A 27,325-nucleotide genomic window follows, 5' to 3' on the forward strand; every position below is an offset into this window, starting at 1 on the left:
ACCTTTTATTACCCTTAACAACATTGTTGTTTAACTAACTTTAAGTAGTTGTCTGATTCCTGTCTATATGCCCAGTAAAGACATGTAGACATCATAAAAGGAAGATTTCATCAACAGGCTCTTTGACCAGCTCTTGCAGACTCAGGACCCCCATGTCCTACAGGGATATCCTTTTTTGTAAATGGTTGCCATATAAGATCACAGTCACCCTGCAGTGATAATAAGCAGGTCATGTAGTTTTATCCTGAAAGAGTGCTTTGTATGGTCAATGATACCCTGACTGCTAGAGCAATATATATAAAGAGTTGTCTCTTTTTTAACTTAAAATTATTTTGGTGCTAAAATAAATGATTGATGTATCTAAGGAAAACACAAAAAGGACAGTGATGTATGCATAGATTACCAGCTATAAATAATACATATTTTCTGCTTGACCTAATATTTAGGATTCCCATTAATATTTGTACAAGTTCAGACTTAATATTCAGGGTCTTATGAAAAAGGCCATGATGTTATTAATAAGGCACTGTTTTGTCTTACAGCTGGTTTAAGCCCCGCAGAGATACAGCAGTTATGGAAAGAGGTGACGGGAGTTCACAGCATAGAAGATAATGGCATTAAACATGGAGGGCTAGACCTCACTACTAACAATTCCTCCTCTACTACCTCCTCCACCACTTCCAAAGCATCACCACCAATAACTCATCATTCCTTAGTGAATGGACAGTCTTCAGTGCTAAATACAAGACGAGACAGGTAAGAAAAATGTGTTGTTTAAAAAACATAGAAAACCATTAACTTCTGAGGCACTGTTAAGGGGGGTTTATCCCCAAGCAAATAGATACTGAACTGCAGTTGTCAGACAGTGTCACTATTCAGTACATGGAGCCTCATGTTTTGTTCCCTGTATGACTCCCAGTGCCCAAAGAGGATCAGTGTGATCTCTGGTTTTGAATTCCCCTCTAATCTGGTACTGATGACCTATCTTAAGGCCTCCAACTAGGAAAACTCCTTTAACCTTCTTTGCAATCTTATATTGCAATTAGTTTTGTAAAGTGGCTCTCCATAAATTTTTATGAACTTTTTATCAGATCAGAGATCTGGGTTGACTAAGAAAAAGTGATAAGGGGGGTCTGATGACTCTCCATCCAGAAGACCTTCCAGTGAGCATTGTGCCTCTTTGATTGTGCACCCAGGCACATCATAATACAGTTGATAGTGGATATGATTGGTACTGCAGCTCACATGAGTTCAACCACATTTAGTATAAACCCCCACAAGAAAACACTTTTTTTTTGCCATTCTGCACCCCTTCACCATTTGCAGGGTTTGAGAGCCCCTCACTTCCCAGCAGCATAGCCTCCTGTCTGTTTTGATCAGACACCATCTCCATCTCTGTGCGGTTTTCTCTGTTTCCAATGATACTTTAGGAAAGCATCACATTGACAGCTAGAGACTGTACCCCCTGCTGGGAGAGCTCTAGAAAGCATATTTGTACATCCATAAGGCTTTGCAATTATTTTCATCATAATAACTATAATTACTATAATCAGTAGCTGTGATAGAAGTTTGTGCCCCCTCCTGTTGAAAACCTATGTGGTACAGTCCATGCACTTGCATAATCAGGATGTGATAAAGTGACAAATCCATGTAATTCTGATACGGTCATAATGAGGCCAACTGACTAGATAGATCCCAGGAAGGTTCTGAGAGAAAGCAAAAAAAAATAAATGAGTAATAACTTACTGATTTGTATATACTGGGGGACTATGGAAGTAATGAAAGGATAAAAAAAGTTACTGGTGTTTCTCTTTTAAATATGCAAATTACAGTTTAATTAAATATACAGTTATAAACAACTTACCATAAATATATAGTTCAAATAAAGATAAAAAAAACCTCATCATGTTCAGAAAAATGCATCTTTCATTACTTAATAGTTGACTTACATTGTTTATGGAAATTATAAGTGATTGATCACTTATAATTTGACGTATATGTTTAAAATATAATTTGATCACAATTGAAGTGATCAAAAAAATTATTTGCAAAATAACACTTAATATGAGATGTGAAAAAGGGTTTTATGATCTGTCTAGGCTACGTTTGTGAGTTGCAGAAAGAGTAGGAGGAAGTAGGCATGCCATCAACATGCTAAATTACTAGTCAACAAGGTCTACAATTATCAATAATGCAAGATCATAAAAAGTGCAGGGGTACATCTATTTAAATAAACACGCCTCTGCATGTTTATGGTCCTGCGTCTTTGCCGCCATTTAAAGTTGCAGCCTTTCCCAATTTTCAGCATGCTGCTCTCTGCTCCTTTCTGGAGAGGCACTGCTGGACATCTACATGATGTCCCCCTCTCAACACTCTTTCATCTACTACCTAGAGGATGCACACTGACTGTTCCCCTCCCTCTACATTATATCTCACCCCTCAACCGCCTCCCTGGTTAATTGTGGTGTTTCAGATCCACCCAATCAGCAGAGCTCAGGCATGCAAATAAAGGAGGATAAAGGCTCTGTAGAAAAGTAAGTTGCAGACACTGTAGAAAAGTAAGTTGCAGAACTGCTTAATTAAGGGATTATGTACAAGGCAGTAAATGCACATGGGTAATTTAAGTAAAGGAATAGTCAACCCCTTTAATATTATGATCAAATAACATTTAACGATATAACATGTAAAGATTTAAGTTGCTTGTTTTACAAGCAAAGATGGACACTCTGGCCCAGGTATATTAAAGTGCTCATGCCATTTTCTGTCTAATTGTGCAACAAAAACAATGTCTTTAAAGCTTGCATATGTATTTATAAAGTTTTTGAGCCACTTTTTTTGTTGCGGCTGCACTTTGTCCAACACTTTAGGAAACCGTGCACCTATAGGGGCATGTTGGTGCTTAGTTGGAGTTTGTGACAAAATTGTGTTGTACGCTGTATATAATGTAAGTGCTCCATAAAGAAAAATGTGAACACTTCCAATAGCAGTGCAGGATGTGCCAGATAATTGAACACCATTCGCCAGTATAGAATTATCTAGCGCACCCTGCACATTAGTGAGGCAAACTACACTAAGGCAGTTTGTGTCACTTTTTATAAATTTGGGCCATTAGGTTTAAAAATATTTGTCTGCTTTTTTTAAAAATTTCCTTGTTATCTATGTTTTACAAAGAAAAATATTTCAAAGAAAACATTTTTTTTTTTAAGTATTGAAATATTTGTACCCGAGTGCCATAATAATTTGTGGAAGATTTTTCTGTGTTTCCTGTTGTATTTTATACAATACATGATATTTCGTACCACTCTATTCTTGGACACACAAAATAGTTGACTGTATAATTCATCTTCACTTGGATCAAAACGTCTGCAAATCTAACAAAGTATGTTTAGCAAAATGTGTATGGGTCAGGTTCAACAAGCTCTGAAAACTCTATTTCCTTTATTAAGTCTTTTGCCCCTTTTTGGGCAGTCTAAAGAGCCCATTCTCTCCAGGAACTATCTACTAGAGACAGGCTTGTTAGAAACCTGTAGTTTCATCTTTTTATTTTTAATAACTATTTTGAACCTGACAATATCATTCATTTTAATCACAGAACTCAGACATCTTGTGCAGTATATTACAATAGCATTGTTAGTTTACTGAGCTAGAATATATTGCAATGGTTATATTAAGTTGAGGTCATATGTTAGAATTACCATGCACTCTTGTATAGTAATTTCTTCTTTCTTTATTAGAAGTCATCTTTGGCTCTATTTCTTCCCTAATTGGAACATCATCCTGCCTTGGCAGTTGAACTATTCAACAGAACGATTAAATTTTTCTGACTGCTCTGAGCTGAATTGACCTGTTTTGACCTGTTTGTCAGTGATTGTAACCTGACAGGCGCTAGCAGACTCCAACGATTATGGCTTTTGAGATTAATCGGATGCTATTCTCTTTTTACTTCAGCTCGTCACTTGAGGAGACTGGGGCTACGCATACGCTTTATGGCCATGGTGTCTGCAAATGGCCAGGCTGTGAAAGCATTTGTGAAGATTTTGGACAGTTTTTAAAGTAAGTTAACTTTTACCTATTAAATGAATTTCTGAATAAAGCTGCAGTACTGGGCACAGCTCAATATCTAATTTATATTCAACTCTTGGTCATGTCTGCTGTCATCTTACAAGTCATATGAAATTAATTAATCTTCAGTTGTTTATTTATGTGTGTGGGCTTATAAGTATTGGCCTTTTAAGGGTCAGTTCACAATCCAGTCATTTCATACGTTTATCATCCAAAAGGAGGAGTAGTTGAACACAAAGAATAGGTGCAAATCTATTTGTTACACCTTATCTCTGTGTAGTCTCCACACCTGGTTTTGGTTCACAATAACTCATTCAAACAACTGGTAAAATAACTTAGATGTGAAAAGGCTATTGCCCATGTTTTGACTCAATTGCTCATTTGAGGCCTACAATGGTTGTTGGAGGCCTTCCTTATTGACAATAATGCTAAAGAAATGCTATAAAATACTAATTACAATCCATGTTGTTCATATACAGATACTTTATATAAGTTTTAGGTTTTGCTATAGGTATATATTTTTACTATAATTAATTTCAGCTTCTGGTTTAGGATATTCACTGAAACCTACATTCTTTTCAAAAATGGTATGTGCCAAACTTAACCTTTTTTACCAGAAAGAAATTGATTAATTTATATGCATCAAGGAAGGTCTTTTTACAGCTTTATTGACTTTTTGCATAATGTGTTACTGTACATTCTAAGGTACCATATATACTCGAGTATAAGCCCACCCAAGTATAAGCTGAGGCCCCTAATTCTACCACCAAAAACTGGGAAAACATGTTGACTCGAGTGTAAGCTTAGGGTGGGAAATATATTGGTCACAGCCTCCCAGTATATAGCCAGCAAGCCCCCACTAGTATATCCAGCCAGCCCCCAGTAGTATATATCCAGCCAGTCCCATGTAGTATACAGCAAGCCTCCTTTATAGTACAGCCTTCTCGATGCTCCTGTCCCCATGGCTCCTCTTCTTTCTTCTCTCTGCTGTAACAGTCGGCAGGGACGCATCTACGCACTCTGCCGGCCAGAGCACACTATGACGTAATCAGAGGTGACATGGCTGTATTATAATGTGTGCTGGCCGGCAAAGAGCATGGCCATGGCTCTACCGGCTAACACAGCAGAGCAGCAGAGAAGGCACCGGAAGGTTTTTTATTGACTTGTGTATAAGCCGAGGTGAGGTTCTTCAGCACATTTTTTGTATATTTATACACGAGTATATATAGTATTTGTTCTAGAAAAGGAAGGAATTGTGCTTATTGCAGTTTTATAGTATAGAGCTCTGTAATATGGGCAAGAGGACTAATTGTCTCATAAAATTATAATGGATATCTGCCCTAAATGAGTAGGATCTCTGTGTGTGAAAATAATAATCTCCAATATAATGCCTTATAAACTACCTCTTATAGTGTTCTTTATCTGGCAGTAGCAAAAATGAACCCATCCCTGTGCTAATCTATTAAAAAGCTACCATGTTCCAAACTTTTAGCCCTCAAATAAGCTAACTTGATTTTATATGCTAGACAATGTAGTATACTAAAAGATTAGCCTTTGCTGAATCTTCATCTGACAGTTTTCTATTGCTGTTTTATATTGTCTGCAGCTACACACAATAAAATACATTTTAAGATGTAAAAATGTTTCTAGAAAAAAAAACATATATAAATGAACTTGCCAGAGGGTTTTATTTTTTTTCAAGATGAGTAACTTCACAGGCTGAAGATCTTGTGTTGTCATGGTGCGGTTAACAGGGTGAATGAACTGTTTCATGCTTCATCAACAATTAAGTTAATTAGCTTATTTGAAATGGCACTGCTTTGTTGCCAGGATGTTGGCAGAAACATCAAAAAGATGTGTTTACAAATGCTAGACTATCTGTAGGATATAGGGCTACGACACCATAACTACAAAACATAACAAGAACTGGATAATAGTAACACTAGGGGAAATTAAGTGCTGTTCTTTTTATTTATAAATATTGATTTTTTTTTCCCCCTCCTTCCTGTCTTGTCCACAGGCCATAGGGAAAAATATGCAACGCAAAAAACTGTTGTATCTACTGATATATAAAGGAACATGCATATAAAGTTTTTTGTGGAATCTCTGGAATTCTACATACAGTTCAGGTTTCTATACTATACAGAATTATAAAACAGTAGCAGTAAATTTATCACCATCACCAACAAAAGCATATACACAACCTAGATGGATTGAAAAGCCAGAGCCATGGAAAACAAGCACAACATAAAACAGGCTTCCATGGACATGAAGTTCTGGGTTTTATTTGTCAACAAGTAAATTAGTATTAGACAGAAAAAGTTAATATTAAATTAAAAGTTAATATTTATTATAATATTTATTTATTTTTTATTCTCTATTATATCCAAAGGACAAACTTAACACAACAGGAGGTTTCATTTCCATATGTTAGGCTTTTGATGTTAAGCAGGGATAGCTAACAGTTTAGATTTTACACAAGTTTTTTACACAAGATGTATAAGAACTCGTCTAGTGAGTTTATATACTCAATACAAAATAAAACTATGAAATGCCTATGGGCAAAATGGTCAACTAATCAACTAACTCAGCTTAATGCCTTTAGTTACCACTCCTTTCCATGTTATTTTACTATAGCAATAGATGGAGGCCCATACAGGTCTATGGCTCTCCCTGGGATAAACAGTGGGCTTAAAAGGGCATTCCCATCTGGACATCTACATTTAATTTGCCGTATAAATATATTTCTTCAATATATGACAATTGTCATATACAAGGACAACTATCTCATCTATAAGGAACAAAATGGCTACATTTTTGGGACATTATCTTCACACTTGGACAATTCCTGTACTTTATTTTGCTACAGAAATTTCATTTTTTTCCTTATAAAAAAGCCTAGCCTTCTGTGAGTTTTAGAAAAACATCAAAACATCCACTACGGCCTACATGTACAGGCAATTTTTCCATGGAATATTTCAGTGCATGAATTTATCATTCTTTTATAGAGGTGGTTAGTAGATGCATTGATCCTGATTGCCATGTATCTTATTAGGAATGTTTTCTTTGTCATGCAGTATAGTGGATTTTTGTTTGTATTCTCCTAGATTACCATGGCTAAGTATGATGGACTTGTGTCTAAACCTTGTAATCTTATGAATAGTTAACTAAGATGAGGAATAAACATTTAGTTCATATGTACACTCTCATCTCACTGCAACACTGTTCTGTAAAATGCTGATGCTTTCTGAATTATGGATAGCAAATAAGTACACACTCAGCAAGCACCATTAGGTTCTACAACACGAAAGAAGGATGCAAGTCTGGAGGGAAACATACAGGCATAAAATGTTTACATATCTAATACCGGGAGGGAAAATGCAACTCTCTGAAACCCTTGTAGTGACATATAGCAGTCAATGGGAAATGCTTTTTCAATGTCACACGAGAGCGCTTCACTTGTAAAAGCACTGTCTGTGTTATCTGACAAGGAATTCATTTTAATGCTTAGAGATGTGCAACAAAACTGCTCTAAAGAGAGCCTGATATTTTCCTTTATAATGTGCCTAATGGCTTACAGCTAATACTCTTGTTTACTGCTTTTTATTTTACTGCTGCTTATAGCAGTACTTTGAGTGCATAGGAGATATGTATAGTGCTAATGATACTATGAATATGCACGTAATGGAGAGACAGCCCCTTTAAGGGCAGTACGGGAACTACAATATTGTTTTTTTTTCTGCTAGTTGTTCGAACTAAGGCTACATTCACAGAACCGTTGGGGGATGTATATACGGCCTCAAGCTTGCAGCCGTATATATATGTCCCCCACAGGCCGGCAATGGGTGCACGGAGCTGTACGATGCAGCACACATGCAGCACCGTACCACTCCATACCTGGGGAAAAGATAGACACTTCCTTTCTTTCCCCATATTACGGTGCTGTGGGCCATGTATCTCTATGGAGATGGAAGGGGTCACCCTTGTTTCTCTGCATTAACACAAACGTATGCCCTCCATGCTACGACCCACCAGACATATATAAATGTGTGAATAAAGCTTAAAATAGTCAGGTAAATATGGTCTTTTATTATGTATATCTGCAAAATGCATACCTTCATAAACAAAGAAAGTAAAGCCATTATTTCTCTTAAATTTGGATGTTTCTTACAAAGAATTCTGCAAAATACAGCAACACCATTTTGCTGGTTTATAGTCATAACTTACTTTCTATTATTACTCCATATACAATTGAATATGAAAAATATGACAGGTAATCTATTAGTATACAAGAATGTATGGCAAATAGAAAATACATTCAAAGCAAATTAGCCTAGTTTTGTAGCTTACGCTTTCCTAACTTGATAAATGGTCCCAGTGCTACAGTGAAGCAGGTAAAGAGGCCATTTCCATCACTTAAACAAGTCATTTAAATCTGTTAGAAAGAGAAATCTATTCACTAGTCTGCACAGAGTAATTGTGGACCATATTTCATATTTCAGTCATTGAGAGCTTTTTGTGAAATATTATATGAGTAATCTGTTTATATAAATGTATGCGCCTCTTGTTTTCAGGATAGGTTGCGAGTGGTCATCCCATCAAAGTAACAATAGGAAAGAGATCTGAAGCAAAGATGAGAGTGAAATCAATGCTGTTACCAAATAGCAAACTGAAATAACCATTTAAAACATGTTTTTCAAGATCCTTGAATAATACAATTCAGGAAAGTCCAGAAGTTATGGAAGTTAAGCAGTGTGATGAAAATGTATTGATATCCATTGTCAGCTAAGAAGTAAGAGAAAGCCAGCATCAATTTTATTTCATTACACAGTAAATACATTTGCAGCTACTATATACAGATTGTGAATCTGGTGTCTGTCTCTGACCCCTCTGACTCTAGGACCCAAGTCTGATATCTGTACCCTCTATAGCAGTGGTGGCGAACCTATGGCACGGGTGCCAGAGGTGGCACTCAGGGCACTCTTTGTGGGCACCCAGGCTACATTGCCCCAGCAGAGAGTTCACCAGACATGACTTAAAGAATTCACCTGGAGGCACAGGCAATGTAGATATTACTCTCAGCATTATTTCAAAGCAACACATCCTCGGACTGTAGAAAGAGTGAGAAGGTATGGACAGGGGCAGTTTATTGATGGAGGTCCTTCTTCTATTGCATTTGTGGTAGAACAAAGAGTTACTGCTTAAATAGCTGTGTTGACACTTTGCGATTAATACGTGTGTTTTTGATGTAATTTGGGCACTCGGTCTCGATAAGGTTTGCCATCACTGCTCTATAGGATAATGGTAAAAGTTTATTTTAGTGAGGCACATATCCTTGTAATTGTTCTTTTGTAGATTTTGTTGCGCTTTGTTTTTTGTACCAGTAATACCAGAAATACCAGTAGAAATCTTTAAAAGCTTTTACCATGCTCCTTTTTGGAATCCCACCATTCATTTTAATCTCCGCGTTTGTGGAAAATGCCATTAGCTGCTATAATTTCCTGATAGATCCTGTCAATTCTGTCCACATCTCTGGACTATTTATATTGTTCTTCTTTCACCATCAACTCTCATCTCAAGCATTTTTTATACATGGCTTTCGGTAGGTCAGATAAAGCACACGTAGTATGTAAGGATAATCAGGCTCCGTATGAAATCCCAGGAGAATATTTGGGCATCATCTATACCAAAATAGATATTACTGAAGTATCTCAATGTCAGTCTTTTCTAAATCGAAATTAATCTGATGGATCTAAAAATGGATTGCCCAGTCTACTGAAATAGAGTGTAAAGTTTCTCCGATGTTGTATATGCCACTCACAGATTCTCTTAGGGGCTGTTGTGTTTGGTAGTTAACTTCTTATTAAATATCTGCTGAAAGAAAAGGCTTCACATTTACACACTGTGTACATGAGGCTAAGACCCTGCTCAGTCTCATGCAGTTTTTAAAGAATGCCAGTCAACCACATCATTTATTCCATTTTCAAAACAAAAATCAATATACCTATAAAGTGACCCATAAATTAGAACTGGCTCACACACTGTTTGTTCAAGCTGCCTGTCTGAAGGAACCCTTTGCATTTTTTCTTCACCTTTCTGTTTGAACTGCAGTCACAGTAAGAGGCTCATTAGGGGACATTAGGGAGTGGATCTAACCAGAATTCCATAGCTTGCTTTGCTCTTATTAATGCATAGTAGAGTAGAATGCATTTAAATATTTCATAGACATTCAGTAATTTGTGTGTAATCGTCTTGTTAGCAGACCAGCAGAAATAGAACAGGTCTGTGAAATGGTGTTAGTGATTGCATGGGTAATTTACAGACCTTTGCCATTTCGAGAGAGCATTATTGGTGGCTCGTGAGAAACTGAAATAGAGCTAGCCATAGATTAAAAAAAAAAATTGATAACGTTTTCTGTAATAAGCATCTTGAAGGATAACAACCCATTTAGTCCCCTCATGGCAGCATAATTTATGACATCTGCCATATATCAAATACATAAGATGGCATTATAGAGCATTCATATGAAAAGGGTATTGGTAACATTAGTTATAACTTCCTGCGAGGTACATGATTAAATGATTAATGAAATGTCCCTTGCATATGCATTTTGAAACAGCAATTAGGTAGTGGCTCAGAAAAACCCGAAATCCTCATTTTTCAATATTATCTTATCCCTGATTTATAAATCATAGAGAATATTTTAACAGCAATATGTCATACCTGACACAGATAGAAAGACATAAAAGAGAATATTTTCGATATGAAATAGTTTTAAGTATATAAATTTATAATTTTATGTTAATGCCGACCCTATTTACTTAATCTTCCTGCATTTCATTTGTATCCTTTGCCATTCCTGCATTTTGATTGGCATAATTAAGTAGGGGAATGAATAGGCTCTATTATTTTACATATCACTAGTAAACAATAGCAAAGAACGGAGAAGGGAGATGTGGCAGAGGTATGTATGTGTTTTTCAAGTTCTCGGTAATCCACTGGAGGCTGTTCTATAAATGATCATTGAAGGGCTGCAAGCTAGCCTATAATTACAAGAAAGAAAGTGGCAGCTCTGGCATTTCATAACTATGTGTCCTCGAAAAGTGCTTTGTGAGTTTGTCACCAATGATAATTTAGATAGAGGCTCATTACTGAACATCACAACACTTTAAAAACCTTTCGCCTTCATGCTGGAGAATAAAGGACTATTTTAATGGCAAGGTTCTTTTGTATTCCACAGAAAAATTCAATCAAGACAAAACCTTACCGACTATTATTATACACTACAGTCTCTCTATTCTAATGAAAGCAGTGCAGATAAACTGGATATGAAGATTTCAGCAGTTAAATGCAAACATTTTTTTTTGTTCTCTAAACATCTGACAAGAGCAGGTTGCTAAAATGTAAACACGTTTTAAGCCACTTTTGCACAGACAGGACCGTTCACTGCTTTTTTTTTTCCCCTTAAACCATATTGTACTTTATACATGTTCATTTACATGTCTGGTTCTGAATATAGTTTCATATTAGCCTCTGCAGTCAAAATAACACATTTAGTCTTTTCTGTACCTTTCTTCTGTTTAATCTTCAAGTAAGCATTAGTGCCTTTATCTCTCATGTGTGGGGATAGATATGTTACCAAAGCAATGAGTATTAACTCCTATTTTCAGATGCAGTGCAGCATGCATTAAAAGGGCCGATTATAAAATAAGCAGGACACAATATATGCAAAAGACTCTGCTGTAATCAGCACTAATATCCTTATGTTTAAGACTCACACATTTTTTTTTTTTTGCTTAAGAATCTCATTTTAATTCCAATTCACATTTAGAAATGATAGAAAATATGTTTAACATCTCTTTGACAAGTGGAAAAAGATACTTTTTCCTAATTTTGACCAAACATTTAAATCAACAAAAAAGGAATGTTTAATGTATTTATTTATCCGTATTTCTGAACACTTATGTTTTACTGTTTATTTAGTCACCTCATCTACGTTTCAAACATAATAAGGTAAAAATATTCATGAATACATTTTAAATAATTTCAAAGCACATGCATTATTGATCAGGAGTTGTTATAAAATTAAACCTAATGCGCACTCACCACCATTGCAGTGTAATTTGTTTCACCCAACAACGCTACATTCTTTAATATTCATAGGTGGTCCATCATAGAATACTTATTGTATAAAACTGATGTAGTTTTTTTTGCCCCTTCAATGTAATACCATATGTTTGTGATAGGTCTCCTCAACATTTACTACATACTACAGTGTCTACATTTCCACCTCTATGTAAATGAAGACTGACATCACTAAAATGCAGTCCCTAATACTTACTTAGAATGGGGTCATACTTAGTGTAATCATTCTGCATTGATTCTGACAATTTCTAAATATGAACCCATATGCAAAGATTTTTTTCCTCTGCATGGCATCATATTGAAAATACAATGCAAAGATGTGTTGAAACTTATTGGACCTTTAAACTTTTCCTAATGACAATTCATTTATTTTTTTGGTAAATACATAATGATGTATTAGAGCATGACGATTTTTTATTTACAATTATTTTTATGGGGTTTTTTTTACATGTAAGGCCCAAATTTACAAGACATTAAATGTAGCCCTGATCTTGCAGCACAAATTGCGGCCAGATCAAAGCTACAAAAGATGTTTTTGGCACCCGGTCACGATACAGTGAGTACACAGTGTCTCACCACCCCATGCACCACAAAATACAAGAGATGTCCTATAACTTGCCTGATTTGCAATGCAGCTGCTCAACTTGCAATGATGGAGAGCAGAGGGGTGAGGATCAATTTTTCACTCTCCTTAATGGCGTGGCTTTGTGCTACATCCTGGATCCAGTCCAGAAAAGGACAGAGCCGTGTGATAACACTCCATATTTTGGAGAACAATGTGTATGACTCTATGGGGGGATTTATCTCCACAAAGTCTGGTTTCTTGTCTTTTTGAGACCTTTTTTGTCTCGGTTGGGATGAAAAAAAAAATAGTAGAGAAAACCAGATAAATCCCCCCTATGCACTTTTCAGTTCCTTCTATGTGAGCAGTTATTTCTGTAAATCCCATAGAAGTGAGTGCCTAGAGCTATATACTAAATACTAGAGAAGTCGACTTTCTTTTCAGTCTCTACCAGGTGGGTTTTGGCTCAGAGGACAAAGTGTAAAGTACATTCTCCACCAAATGGTTTTTCCTATGGATTGGAACCCTTTTTATCTAAAAAGCTTTACTAATCACTTTGCTGGCTGTGTTGTATCCAGGAAAATATATGTTCTCTCCGTGTTTGCATGGGTTTCCTCCAGGTCTACCGTTTTCCTCCCAGACACCAAAACATATTGGTAGGTTGATTAGATTGTGATCGCCATTGGGGACATCGACTCAATTTGGCAAGCTCTGTGCAGTGATGTGTAATCTGTGTGCGCTATATAAATAAAGGACATTTTTATAATAATAATAATTATTATTATTTATTATTGCGTCCAGTTTATATGCATGTATGTGTGTGTGAAAGATCCTCTGGAATGAGCTTAGAATTTATGTAATTGTCACAAGAACAGGAATTTTTTTTATTCACCAGAAGTGAATCTGTGAGGATTTAACACAAAAAGACATGTTAAAAAAGTAGAAAGCTTCCTTATTCTTTACTAAAGTCTCAATGTTACACAAATGTACAGGTTAATTTTCATGATGCTATAGTTAAATATTGATTTCAAACACGTATATTGTGGCAAAATTGTTGCTGCTATTTTGAAAATAGAAGAAAACTGTAATGTTGTTGGGATAACCATTTGGTTTCAATTAAAAAAATCCAAAAGCCATGCTCCGTATTTATGCGCTTGTCAATTAAACTGAAAAATAGCTTTTTTTAAAGGTTGTTTCTGGATGCGTAAATTTCTTTCTCTGCATCTCCTTTAGGATGTGTTGAACATGTATTAATTCATTGCCGATTGTGTTTTCCTTTGTAACCAGGCACCTTAACAATGAGCATGCCTTGGATGACCGAAGCACAGCTCAGTGCAGAGTTCAAATGCAAGTGGTTCAACAGCTGGAAATTCAGGTTGGTTATCAAATGAACCAATGTTGTATAAAGCCATGTAAATATGCTAATGAAGGCTGCAGAATATACATTTATGACAAAAGCATTCTCTTTTAAACCAATGTATAAAAAGTTGGGGCAACTCATGCCCACATGAAACATTTTATGAATTTGAAGTGATGATCCAATAAGTTAAAAAAATGGATATAGTGAATCTCTCAGCTTAATATGCATCTCAATATATAGACTGCAGATGCCAGAACAGAACAAAAAAAACAAGAAAACTGTTTTACTACTAGCTACAGTGAACACACACTGATCTTAAAGTATTGATAAGTGGAGTACTGCTCTGATTGTTCCCACTACTCAGTATAACTATTGAGGCTCTGATCTCAAATATGGGCAGTCATGAGTGAACCTGCTGAAGTTTTGATTCAACAGGTGTGGCTGAACTATGAACAAAAGTTTGGTTCCAATTATTGAACCTGACCTAGGCCCGAACCCCATTTAATGTGGGCTCAAACTTGTTGACCCCAAAAAATGGGGATAGTAAAAATGAAGGGGCTGCAAACTGGGTTAATTTTCCTGCAAAAATGGAGTAGGGAAGTATTTAAAACATTAAATAAAACATTACATTACATTAAATAAATAAAAATAAATAAATAAAATAATTATTTTGAATCAGAGGTCAAGGAAGAGGGGTTAGGCACATGCAGCTACTGTCACTGTGCTATAAGATGGTATGAGCAATACACACAGTTATTGTCACTGTGCAAGAAGACAGCATGGGTATACAAATATAGTAACTGTTAACCCCTTATCACCGACACTAGTTTTCATCTCAATGACCAGACTCGATTTTTCAAATCTGACATGTCTCACGATAATTGGTTATAACTTCGGAACGCTTTAACATATCCCGGTGATTTTGAGAATGTTTTCTCGTGACACATTGTACTTCATGTTAGTTATAAAATTTAAGTGATACGTTTTGCGATTCGTTCTGAAAAAAAGTGAAAAATTGGCAAAAGTTTGTAAAAATTCTTCATTTTCCGAGTTTGAAATGTTCTGCTTTCCAGACAGGAAGTAAAACTACCCAAAAAGCTTGATAAATTACATTTACGGGATGTCTGCTTTATATTGGGATGATATTTTATTCATCCTCTCACTTTTCTAGGATGTTATGAGGTGCAGAACTTTAGGTGCGATTTTTCTCATTTTCATGAAAATTGCCAAAACTCACATTTTGAGGGAAAACTCAGCTTCCAAGTGACTTTGAAAGGCCTAAATTATAGTAAAACCACATAAATTACCCCACTATAGAAACTTCACCCCTCAACGTATGTAAAACAACTTCTATTAAGTCCATTAACCCTTTAAGTGTTTCACATGGGTTAAAACAATATGGACCTGCGATTTAGAAACTATGGAATTTTTTGGGAAAATACATTCATTTAGGCCAAACTGACAGTTTCAGAATAAATTAAATGATGAAACGCACTGCAACGCTTGATGCCCAATTCCTCCCGAGTGTACTGATACCACATATGTGGTGGTAAACTTCTGTACAGGTGCACGGCCGAGTATAGAATGAATGGAGGCGCCATTCACTGCAGATTTGTATTGTCACATTGTACGACCTATAAATTTTTATTTTTTTTGGTAATGCAAACATATGAGGGCTTATTTTTTACGGAATGAGATGCAATGTATAGATAATTCATTTTGGGGGTCTATAGCTTATTCATGAGATTTTATTAACTATTTCAAGGGGGACACAAACAAAATCATCAATTTTTATTTTGGATTTTTAGCATTTTTTTCCCCCTGCTCACCGTAATGTAAAAATAATATTTTATCTTTATTCTCTGGTTCACTACGATTGCGGGGATACCTCATTTATATAGTTTTTCTTATCTTTGCTCAATTTTCCTGAGCAAAACCAATATTGGAGAATATCGCATGGTTTTTACTATTGACAACTTTTTAGGGCCATAACTTCTGTATTTTTATGTTGTCAGACCTGGTTGAGGGCTTATTTTTTGCGAAAAGAGTTGTTCTTTTCAGTCGTATCATATTAGGGAACGTAGCTTTTTTTGATCACTTTTTAGAACATTTTTTGTGATGGTGTTTGATGAAAAATTGTATATTACGGGAAGTTTTTTGTAGTTTTTTTTTTCATCGTTCACCGAGCGGGTTTAATATTGATTTAGATTTATTGTACAGATTAATACGGACGCGGTGATACCAAATATGTACATTTTTCGTGTGTTTTTGTATTTTATATACTGTATTTGCATTAGATGTGTAACGGGGGAGATTATGGGACTTTATTTTATTTATTTAATTATTATTATAAAATGATTTAATGATTTTTTTTACTTTCACATATTTTCCACCTTTTGGCTTGTACAAGTGATCATCCGATCACTTATTCAAGCCTCTACACTGCAATACACTTGTATTGCAGTGTATAGTGTAAGTAACTGAGCATGCCGCGCATGCTCAGTTACTTACAGCCGGGTCCTGCCAGGAAGGCAGGACCCGGCGAGAAGAGGAGCCGGCAGCCTCGGGTCACTCGTTGGGACCCGGGGCAGCGACAGGAGGGATCGGATCCCCCGGTAAGCACACCGGGGGGTCCGATCCACGGGGGACACACTTGCACGCCGCGGTCATGCTTGACCGCGGCGTGTAAGGGGTTAAACACCCGGGATCGGAGTTTTTCCGATCCCGGGTGTTAGTGCCGGGTCTGGGCTGTGATATCACAGCCCGACACCGGCACTATACTGACCCGATGTCCCGAAATCTTCTTCTGACGCGGCGCCGTAGAAAGGCGTCGCGTCAGAAGAAGTACCCTTAATGACCGACGTAGAATCCCGATAGGGCGGTCATTAAGGGGTTAAAGCAGCCAATTGACCAGTTTTTTTCAGGTTAGCTAAATGCCGAACCCAAAAATGGACTTCTGGCATGAATGTTTGGCACAGGCCCAAACAGTGTGGTTTGGATTTGCTCATCACTAGTGGTGAGGTCTTGATAGAATTTTGCCCATGACTTATACTTTAAGACCAATGTTTATTTTAAGCACTGAATGGTACAACCTTAAACAATACTGTATATGTAATATTTTGACATCATACTTTAACATTAACATTATTCAGGGTCAATGGAAATGTATTAACAACTAAAGTCTTCAGGGGATAACTATTCTGTAGCAACTCTTAATAGAGGAGTCCGAAGGATAAACTATTCTTTCCTTACTTTCATATTCACTAATAAGATAGATAGAAGCAGAGTGAAGAAAGATAAGTTGAAGCATAAGACCCTTTTTAATACATGTAAATGTATGGTAAATCACCCCACAAATAAATCAACATTGTATAGAAAGAACTTAATATGCTCTCCAGACATACCCTTTACAAACAATCTGCCATATTTTAATTTTGTTAGTAAACTACTCATTGCACCAAGAGCATGACCACCACTCATAATACACCCCATTTCTGTGTTTTATTCCGTGCACCAACCAGCATTGACAACCCTTGTAGAAATAAGATTGCCTAGTGCACTATAGAGCTAGACAAGGTAGAAAGTGAGTTTTATTTCTCACTGGTGGAATAGGTTTGTCTGAAAATCCTATGAGGTGCTCAATACTGTTATTACTCATGGACTGAACTGATACACCACCTTATAAAGACACTCAAGTATCCTTAGATATAGGCATCTCCATGGCTGAAATGTGGCTTCTACCTCCAAAGATCTTTTCTGATGTCTTACATGATATGCATACTGATAAATGCATGTTAACATTTGAATCGTAGGTAAAGGCCATTTCATGTCAGATCTTCAGTTTTTTACTTATTTTCAGCCAAAACCAGGTGAGGCAGAACACACTGACACAGGTGCAAGTCTTTCCCTTATATTTTACATATATATAGTCACTTTCTTGTCTGGTTTTGGCTCAAAATAACTGAAGAATACAACTGAAGACCCTAACTGGTGTTAGTTTAATTCAGTGCAAAATAGGTTTTATAGTGATGTTTGGTAGTGATATCAGGTTGTAATGAATATTAATGAGTTTTTTAAAATCTTTTTAAGAATAGTTCAGGTACATATCAGTCCTCCCCTGCCTGCTAAACTGCTCAGTTCAATGCTGATATCCGTCTTCTGTCTCCACTGAAGACAAATATGAGCAGTTCACTGCTCCTATTTCTTTCCTCTTCCATTTCTCCTCTGCTCATCACTAATGACTGATTTAAGCAATTCACTCATCTGTTTAGCAAGCAGGAGAAACACTGTTAAGAGGAGATGGAAGCATTTTCCTCAAGATTTATTACAAATTTTCAAGCATGGTGAAAACAGCTTAGTTTCCACTTTCCAATGAAAGCATATGCATTGAAGTTTGAGTTCATTTGAAAGCTATCAAAAGTGTGTACCCTTAGGTTCTGTTAGTGACAAAGTACAAAACTTTTAGTTCTTTTTTTCTACTGTATAACAAGATTAAAACGAAATACAAATGGCGTTTATCGGACCTTTTTGGTGTGAGGTATAAATGTGATCGTGAACAACAGTTTAATTGGAAAATCACTCACTTAGTGAATGCATTAGTCTGCCATTCTTTTTAGTCCAGGGGACATCAGATGAATAGTAAAGGAGATGTAATGAATGATCGTGGACCATGCAAACAATCAAATATTAATATTTATAAATCTAGAATTTTCCAAGCTGATCAAACTTCACATCATATACTTTCTAAAGCATTCACTTAAGACAAATCATAGTTGCCTATAATAGGCTGTTATTAGGACAGTGCATGTCTTCATTCTTACAGTATGCAACTCTGCATTTTATGTGCTGAATTCATTACATGGAGACATGCTTGATGATAAGATATATCACTAGGATAAAATAGCCTGAGCAGTCCTTTCTGAAATGCTTCTGATTTTACTCCTCCTTAACAGCTTTCTAAAGAGCGTGAACGTCTCCAAGCAATGATGACCCACTTGCACATGCGACCCTCCGAGCCCAAGCCATCTCCAAAACCTGTAAGTGCATATTGCTTTATAAACAGTAAATAGGTCTCTACATGTAACCGACTAAGAAAATGAACAATTTTGTGACAGTTTGAAAACAATGAGTGTGATGAAAAATATTGCAATACAATGGATGTAAAATGCAATATCTTGTCAAATTGTATGTTTCTCTAAAAGTAATGCTATCTTTAACACAATCTATCCAATCTACACTGTAGGTGATACTAAACAAACTACACCTATAAGTGCACAAATCATTACTTTCAGAGCAGAGCCAGAAAAGATATCTAAGTGTGATAGTTTCATTCATTCCAACACAATATCTGCTGCTCTTTGAGCAAAGTAGACTAAAATGCTGGAAAACAGCAATTCTAAATGTATTTAGAAATTGTCATTGGTTTCAGAATATCCCTGCAAATTTCCTGTATCATAAATTAAATTGCTCAATTTAATTCTAAAGACATTCATTTTAATGGCTTCTATGTTCTAAATATACTATTAGAACGATGCGGCTTCTTCTGTTGTGTTAAGCAAAGATAGAGAACATTGAGATAGACAGATAGACAGATAGACAGATAGACAGACAGACAGACAGATAGACAGATAGACAGACAGACAGACAGACAGATAGATAATATATGGATTGATAATTAGATTATAGATTGAAAGTTTACAATACTTAGATGATAGAATAAATAAGTGCATAGGTATTTGATAGATATTGATGTAAAATTCTACATAATGGAGATAATGATAGATGGAAAGACAAATGGGCAAATAGATTGATAATGATAGACAGGTACATAGATATATAAATAATAGATATAGATCATATTTGATTGAAAATAGCTAATTATACTCAGATATATAGATAGATATCTATAGATATCTTATGATTAATGCATCTGCAGATTGATGGATGGATAGATAATGATTGGTCAATAGATAGACTGATGTTTGGACAGAGACGTATCGATTCAGACAGTGATATATTTATAGGAGCTGATATCAGAGATAGGCAATGATAGATAGTGATTGATAGATATATAATGATGGGTAGATAGATGATAGAGAGAGATAATTGTAGATTACATATATATAACAAAAATGCATAATTCAGCTTTTACAGGGCTTAAGACTCCAACCGTTTAAGTAATTTTTGAGTTTCTAGGGAAATACTGACATGTACCTCCTAAATTGTGAATAGATTATAAATGTCTGTTGTGGGAAAGCCGTTGTTTTTACTGTATTAAGTTATAGTTATAAGACTAAAAATGCACAGTCCCTCATTCCTAGATTTATCTTCATTTAACAATAAAGTCATATCTTAACTTGTTGATAATTATAGTTGATTGTCCTATTTTAATGATCCGCAAATCGGTAGTTAATAATTGACTGGTGATTATTTGTTGTATTGCAGAAAACACGATAGATCTCCTATCAGAGTCAGTCTATTTAACCCCTTGCTCCTTTTTAATGATAAAGTTCAGGGAGGCAGTGCTACTCCCTGCTGAAGCCTGGTGTTTCATTTGAATTAAATGAGTTTTCTCGTAGCTTCCTATAGCACAATGTAGATAATCACAAGATGGAATAATTGTCTCATAAATCCATCAGGAATCTGCAGCTTGTTCTTTTCCAATTAATTATTCAATCAGTGAATTTTTTAAAACTCCAGCAGCATGGTTACATCTACACTAATAAAGAATTTTCAGCCTATAATCCAAAACAGAACCTGAATGAATAATGTAATTGAAGTATTACATTACATAAACCACACATGAAAGAATTGCTAATTGTGTTTGATGGTGAGCAATTAATACAGAATCTTAGATGAACGATTTAAAATGAGTCCACAGTTTAAAGATCCCATGGAAAAGACTGATCTCAAGGATTGTACTGAAACACAAAAGTTGGTAAAGGGCAATAGAAAATAATCTAAATATTTTACATAGCACACCAAAAGGCCTTAAAATGGATATGATAGCCCAGATTTACGATCTTGTGTGTACTGTCTCAGTTGAGACAGCCCACACATTTGATAAATATTAATAGGATGAATTTATTACCAGGGAGAAATGAGCTCTGTTGGTTCATCACTGCACCCTTAACAGCTATCAGTACATGAACACAAGGTGCAACGGCACTATTATATGACCCCATTTACTCTCTGAATGGTACTTCATTAAACGGTACCTTTTGGCCATGCTATGGATGGATGAAAATCAAAGTTATCAAGGCTGCAAGTCCTGAATAATGAGTTTCACCCAACCTTGAATATATTCAGATGAGCTAAGGTGGTTAAGTGTTCATCGTAGTTTTTACATGCATTCCCTTACTTAATAATACATTCTTCTTTATCAGTTCATGATTGCATGCCTACAAACATGTTATGCTTGTTATGGCCGGCTGCTAAAATAACTTAGCGGAACATTGTAAACATATTCATTTGCATACATATAGAAATTTATATTCCTGCAGCTTATTTTGAACATATTTGTCGGACATATTTCTGCCTTTAATCTTTTTATTGTAATGTGAAGAGTGGAAAGCAGGAGTCCACATTCTTGTCTGATACTTCCCATATAAATTGATACACGACTTGTAAAGTAATGTAAATAATATATATCGCTATGCTTTCATTCACTCTGCAGCTTAAGGGAGTCCATGAAACGTGTTTTAAAAATATGGAGCAAATTATGCAGTGTCCTCGCTCAGCAGACTTTATTTTTGGCTGATAGTACAGGGGTGGGGAATCAGGGAAGAGAAGTTGACAGCTCTTGGAGAATTGTAGACTTGGAAATTAAGACTTTTAAAGGGCTACTCAGTACTATGTACTACAATTCACAAAGTAAAATAAAACTTAGATTTTACCCTATTACAAATGATGTAAACTGTTTGGATAAACAATAAAAGTGATTTGAAATTTATAGCAATTTGACATTGAACATATTGAAGAAGCTTAAAATTCATCCAAGAGATCCTGTAAAGCAATTGATATCAATTACCTGGGTAAAGACTTTCATTAATGGTGATAAAATCTATCAACATCTCTGTCAGGATCTTTAACAAAAACATCCACAAATAAAGGCATACATAGCCCAAAAAGGCATGCAACATCACTGTAGATTTCAACCTTCTTGTGTAGGAAAATTTTGATCATGGAAACCTCCACGGAATGTTTTAAATGCTTTTACATGTAACAAAGCAGTAAATGCAGGCAAATTGGCCATTATGAATGGATATGAAAGAATAAAAATCATATTATTAAATCCTATAGTTTTAATGTGACAAAGAGGTTTCATGGAAGGTTTTGGAGGGATCTCTTGTTATTAACCTACTAATTGACCAGCTTCCCATTGTGTGATAGAATATAAGGCTGGAAAAAGATGCCATCAAATCAAGAAGTCCATCAAGTCCAATATGTACATAGAGGTTGTTATGGCGGACTCTATGTAGAGTTCTATAGTCTCACTGTTCTTTCAGTAAAGAATCTCCATCTATGATGATGGTAGAATCGCCTCTCCTCTAGGCGTAGAGGACATCCATTTGTCCTGGTCACAGGCCTAGGTATGAAAAGATGTTTTTGCAAGATCCTTGTACTGCCTATTCAGGTATTTGTAAATTGTAATGAGGTCTCCCCTCCAACATCTTTTTTCTAAACTGAATAATCCCAATTTTGTAATCTGTCTTTGTATTCTAGTCCCCCTACTCTAATAATCTTGGTTGCTCTCCTCTGCAACCATTCCAGCTCTACTATATCCCTTTTATACACTGGTGCCCAAAACTGTACACAATATTCCATGTGTGGTCTGACAAGGGATTTGTATAAGGGCAAAACTATGTCTTTATCATGAGAATCTATTGTCTCTTTTGATACATCCCATAATTTTATTTGCTTTAGCAGCAGGTGCCTGGCTCTGGTCACTAAAATTAAGATTACCATCCACCAATACCCCCAAGTCTTTTGAAGCTGCATTCTTACCGAGTAATTAACTGTTTAGAACATTATTGTATTCATGTATTCATTCCTCAGTACTAATTACTTTCCACAGCTTAGTATTGTCTGCAAATATTGAAACTTGACTTTGTAAACGCTCTACAAGGTCATTAATAAAAAATAATAAAAAGAAGGGGGCCCAATACTGACCCCTGTGGCACTCACCTGGTTACATCAACCCAATCTGAGAATGTACAACCCTCTGTTTTTATCACAAAAAAACATATTCAAATACACAGATTTTCCCCCAGTCCCAGTAATCTCTTTTTATTTACCAACCTTTTATGTGGCACTGTGCTAAATGCCTTGCAAAAGTTCAGATACAACATCCACAGCCTCCCCTAGGTACAGTCCCGAACTTCCCTCCTCATAAAAGCCAATCAGATTAGTCTGACAGGACTGACTGACATAAACCCATGCTGATGCTGGGTTATAAGGTTATGTACAGTGAGATACTCCAGGTTAGCATCTCAAGCCCCTCAAATATACATGATTCAGTATCATGGCTAGATTACTTTGACCTATTCATTCTGTAGGACATCTCAAGCGCCCATATTTCTAGGCAATATGGCTGAGATCTACAGTATCAGGGCTTTTACTGGCATGTGCCATGCACTGGGAATTGCGACTCTCCATTCAAGTGGACGTGAAAAGGGCTATGTGGGGCCGCAGAGCTTGGTGTACAATTACCCAGTCATGCATTGTATAGACTAAGAGGCCAGATCTTCTTGGTATATCCAAGGCGACCTGTGGAGCAGGGTTAACATCAAGAGTTGGTGCATCGTGCTCCAGCACTTGATAAATCTTCCCCTCTTGTTTCCCAACTTAAGACATTTATGAATTTTATACAATGGTGTATTAATAACAATTATCTGTAATCCCCGTTCTGAATGGTTGTTAATTATGCATATTTGATCAGGTAAACAGAACATAGAACGTTGCATCTACTAATATGTAGAGCTCTATATTAAAATAAACTGAGGGTTGTTCAAATTAAAGTAACGTATAAAGTATATCCCATTATTTCTTTGAAATGTTCTATATAAAATAGAAATCAGAAAAAATGCCTACTCTGGATTTATTATGTACTTTAGAATATGTTATTTTTATGTTGTATATTTTTATTAGTCCATATAGTATATTGGCACACATGGTAATTCTGCTGCTATGTGTACTGGCAGAATGTGAGCAGAAGCCTGTAGTTCTAGAGGTTGGAAAAGATGTGTCGTGTACATGATATGAACAAGCACATACAATTGGTTTTCTGAACGTGTGAAGTATAGCATTTAGTAATATCATCTTAGCCTTTTTATGTACGTAACAAAGAATTCCCATTTCACTCTGCTGGCTTTGAGTGGGAGCTGAATAACAGTTTGCGGTTTATTGGGAACAGATGCACTTGGGGATGCCTTCAGGGTGCCAGTCGTTATTATTAGACTGCTAATGTGCTTCTTCTGGCTGCTTCCCAAGAAAGAGGAACAATTAGCTGGCATATGTTAATTTTTGTTTCCCTAACAAATCTCTCCACTGACTAAATGTGTAAAACAAATCCACAAAGAAAGATCAATCAATGCTGTACACACCATTTCTCCCTATTAAAAATATGTTTGTCTCAGAAAGAATGTTGGGATTTAGAAGGGCAGGTGTTACTAAATTATATACAGTAGCAGACATTTTTTTATGTGCAGGTGAAAGGCTAATGCAACATGCAGGCAAAAAAATTATTACAAGTAGGAAGCTAGATATTTTAACACTTCATGTTATGGAAAAGCGAGAAGGGTTAAGAAGGGCTATGAATCAAATTACCTGCACATTATTTCTGATGAATCCCATTGAAATTATAGTTGTAATCATTGAAAGTGTTTCACTACTACTAAGTTTTGCTAATTGGATGCTATTTATGGCCAGAGAGGTGTGGTGAAGGTGATGATTTTTTTTTATAATGAGGAAAGGTGGTACTCTATGGGCATAAATGGAGGACACGTTTTTAGAACAGATTGCATATATTCACACCTATTTTCCTTTTCTCTATTCTGACACCCACTTTCCAGGGTACATCAGCAATAAGTGACACTGTAATCACAAATTGAAAATGATCCTTCCAGAGGAATTGGCAAACTTGACATTTCATTATATTTGTTAACACATGCCACAAATGATTGTTAGTGAGGAAATACCATTTCCCTCTCCCCATCTCCAATCAGATTTAATTTGAAAAATTTCAGCCTCCCCCGGCTAATTTGCAATTAAGACAATTTTGTTTGAATATGTAGTAATGTCATTACCATTCCACCAAATTAGCAAGGAGACTAAAGGTCAGTGTAAGATTTTCCAGCTGGTTGGAGCTTCTCATCTGAGATTTAGGACTATTAACAAATACTATGGCTGGTTTGGAATATGAACTTATCGAAGGTCTTTTAGTTTTTTTTTATTTTGCTGCTCAAATGTTTCTGGAATTAAGATATCTTTCACTTGAAAAACCAGAATGAATCGGTGTTATATAATAATCGGCTAGTGCCTTCTTCATTATCATCTCTAATTATGAATGTTAGATGCTTATTATTTACAGTCAGTTCTTTTTCCTGCGGTATTAGATGCAAATAGTCTAAATATGCAAGGTTTTCTATTTGTTCTTGACCTAATGTCTCTCTCTTTTCTGTGTTTTTCAGCTGAACTTGGTGTCTAGTGTCACAATGTCTAAAAACATGTTAGACACATCCCCTCAGAGCTTACCTCAAACTCCAACCACGCCAACAGCACCAGTCACTCCACTTGCCCAGGGACCCTCTGTAATTACACCGGCCAGTGTACCCAATGTTGGGGCCATTCGAAGGAGGCATTCTGACAAATACAACATTCCAATGTCCTCAGGTAGTCTAATCATTGCTTGATTTGTGTCATATATGTACACAGGCTGATGTTAACTTATTTTTTTTGCTGTTTTTAAGTTTCCTTTAGATGTCAAGAAAAGAGTTGCAATTATTTGTTGGTTAAATATGGTATTTGTTGTTTCTGACTATACTTGCCCTCCTTGTGGAATGCCTGTTAACCAAAAATCTTCTTTTATCTTACTAGAAATTGCTCCAAACTACGAGTTTTATAAAAACGCGGATGTCCGTCCTCCATTCACATATGCAACTCTCATAAGGCAGGTAGGTTTGAGGAAATTGAACCTTTATTAGATGAGCGTGCATTAATAGCCCAAGATGGGACAATGACAGAATTGACATCTGGTCTAGTTAGTAAGTCTTTTTAATGTCACTATGCATCTTGTCTCATTTCAGGCTATCATGGAATCATCTGACAGGCAGTTAACACTTAATGAAATTTACAGCTGGTTTACACGGACGTTTGCTTACTTCAGGCGTAATGCAGCAACTTGGAAGGTAACTACTTTCAAAGGGCTTTCGGTGGCTCACATACTGCTTGCTGATAGCACAAGGACCATTTATTTCCATGACATAAGCAGATTAGTATCTGCGTCCCCTCTTTTTAACCTGCCTCTTGAATGGAATGAATTCTCTCTCTCAAAATGACAAGTGAAAGAATAATTTTGCCTCTGATATCGTTTTCTAATTTGGTGCAATTAATAGCAGAGGCTTGGCAGAGAAATGAGGGCCTGACACACTAATTACAGTGTGAGCACTCAATCATCAACACCTTTGTTAGTCGCACTATATTACTTTTTCTCTTGCATATTATTGGCTAATTAGTTTGAAAAATGTCTGTTTGCCTTGTGCAACAAATGGAAGCTGTAGGTTTTGTCTTGGTCTGTGCCTTTTGTACACATCATAGCTCATCATACAGGCCAAATGTGCCACTGGAGTGAGGACCAGGGCTACTCAGCTGGAACTAAAAAGAAAGTAAAGTGAATATTATCCTGTCAGACCATAAATGCCGTTTATTTACTTAGACAAAAGGGTTCATCCATATCCCTGTCCAAACAACTTCATTGTCTGCTTCCTACCGGGTGCTAAAAAATGTTACTTGTGTGCATCTATTTCTGCTAGAGAGCAATGTCTGGCAAGATAAGGGTACTCAGCACCGTCTAAGTGAACTGTTTTATTTTCATTTCAAAAAGCAGTCAGAAACATCAATTAGCCACAAGCCATTTCATACAAAAGGGGAGAATGTTTGTAGCTGAGGAGAACAGAGGCGGCAAAGCACTCATCAGC

The 27,325-nt window shown here is 36.2% G+C and overlaps 1 protein-coding gene across 13 annotated transcripts in view; it reads left to right on the forward strand.

Moving 5' to 3' along the window:
• The window catches only part of FOXP2 (forkhead box P2), a 161,226-nt gene that overhangs the window by 103,827 nt on the left and 30,074 nt on the right, over positions 1-27,325 (forward strand). For all 13 annotated transcript variants that reach the window (XM_072146929.1, XM_072146928.1, XM_072146932.1 and 10 more), the window contains 7 exons: positions 543-756; positions 3,949-4,053; positions 14,057-14,144; positions 19,082-19,165; positions 25,820-26,021; positions 26,226-26,302; positions 26,435-26,536. In XM_072146929.1, coding sequence (XP_072003030.1) covers positions 543-756; positions 3,949-4,053; positions 14,057-14,144; positions 19,082-19,165; positions 25,820-26,021; positions 26,226-26,302; positions 26,435-26,536 — 872 coding nt within the window. The remainder of the gene's footprint in view (positions 1-542; positions 757-3,948; positions 4,054-14,056; positions 14,145-19,081; positions 19,166-25,819; positions 26,022-26,225; positions 26,303-26,434; positions 26,537-27,325) is intronic.

The sequence above is a fragment of the Engystomops pustulosus genome, chromosome 4 (assembly GCF_040894005.1).
Source record: "Engystomops pustulosus chromosome 4, aEngPut4.maternal, whole genome shotgun sequence".
Lineage (NCBI taxonomy): Eukaryota > Metazoa > Chordata > Amphibia > Anura > Leptodactylidae > Engystomops > Engystomops pustulosus.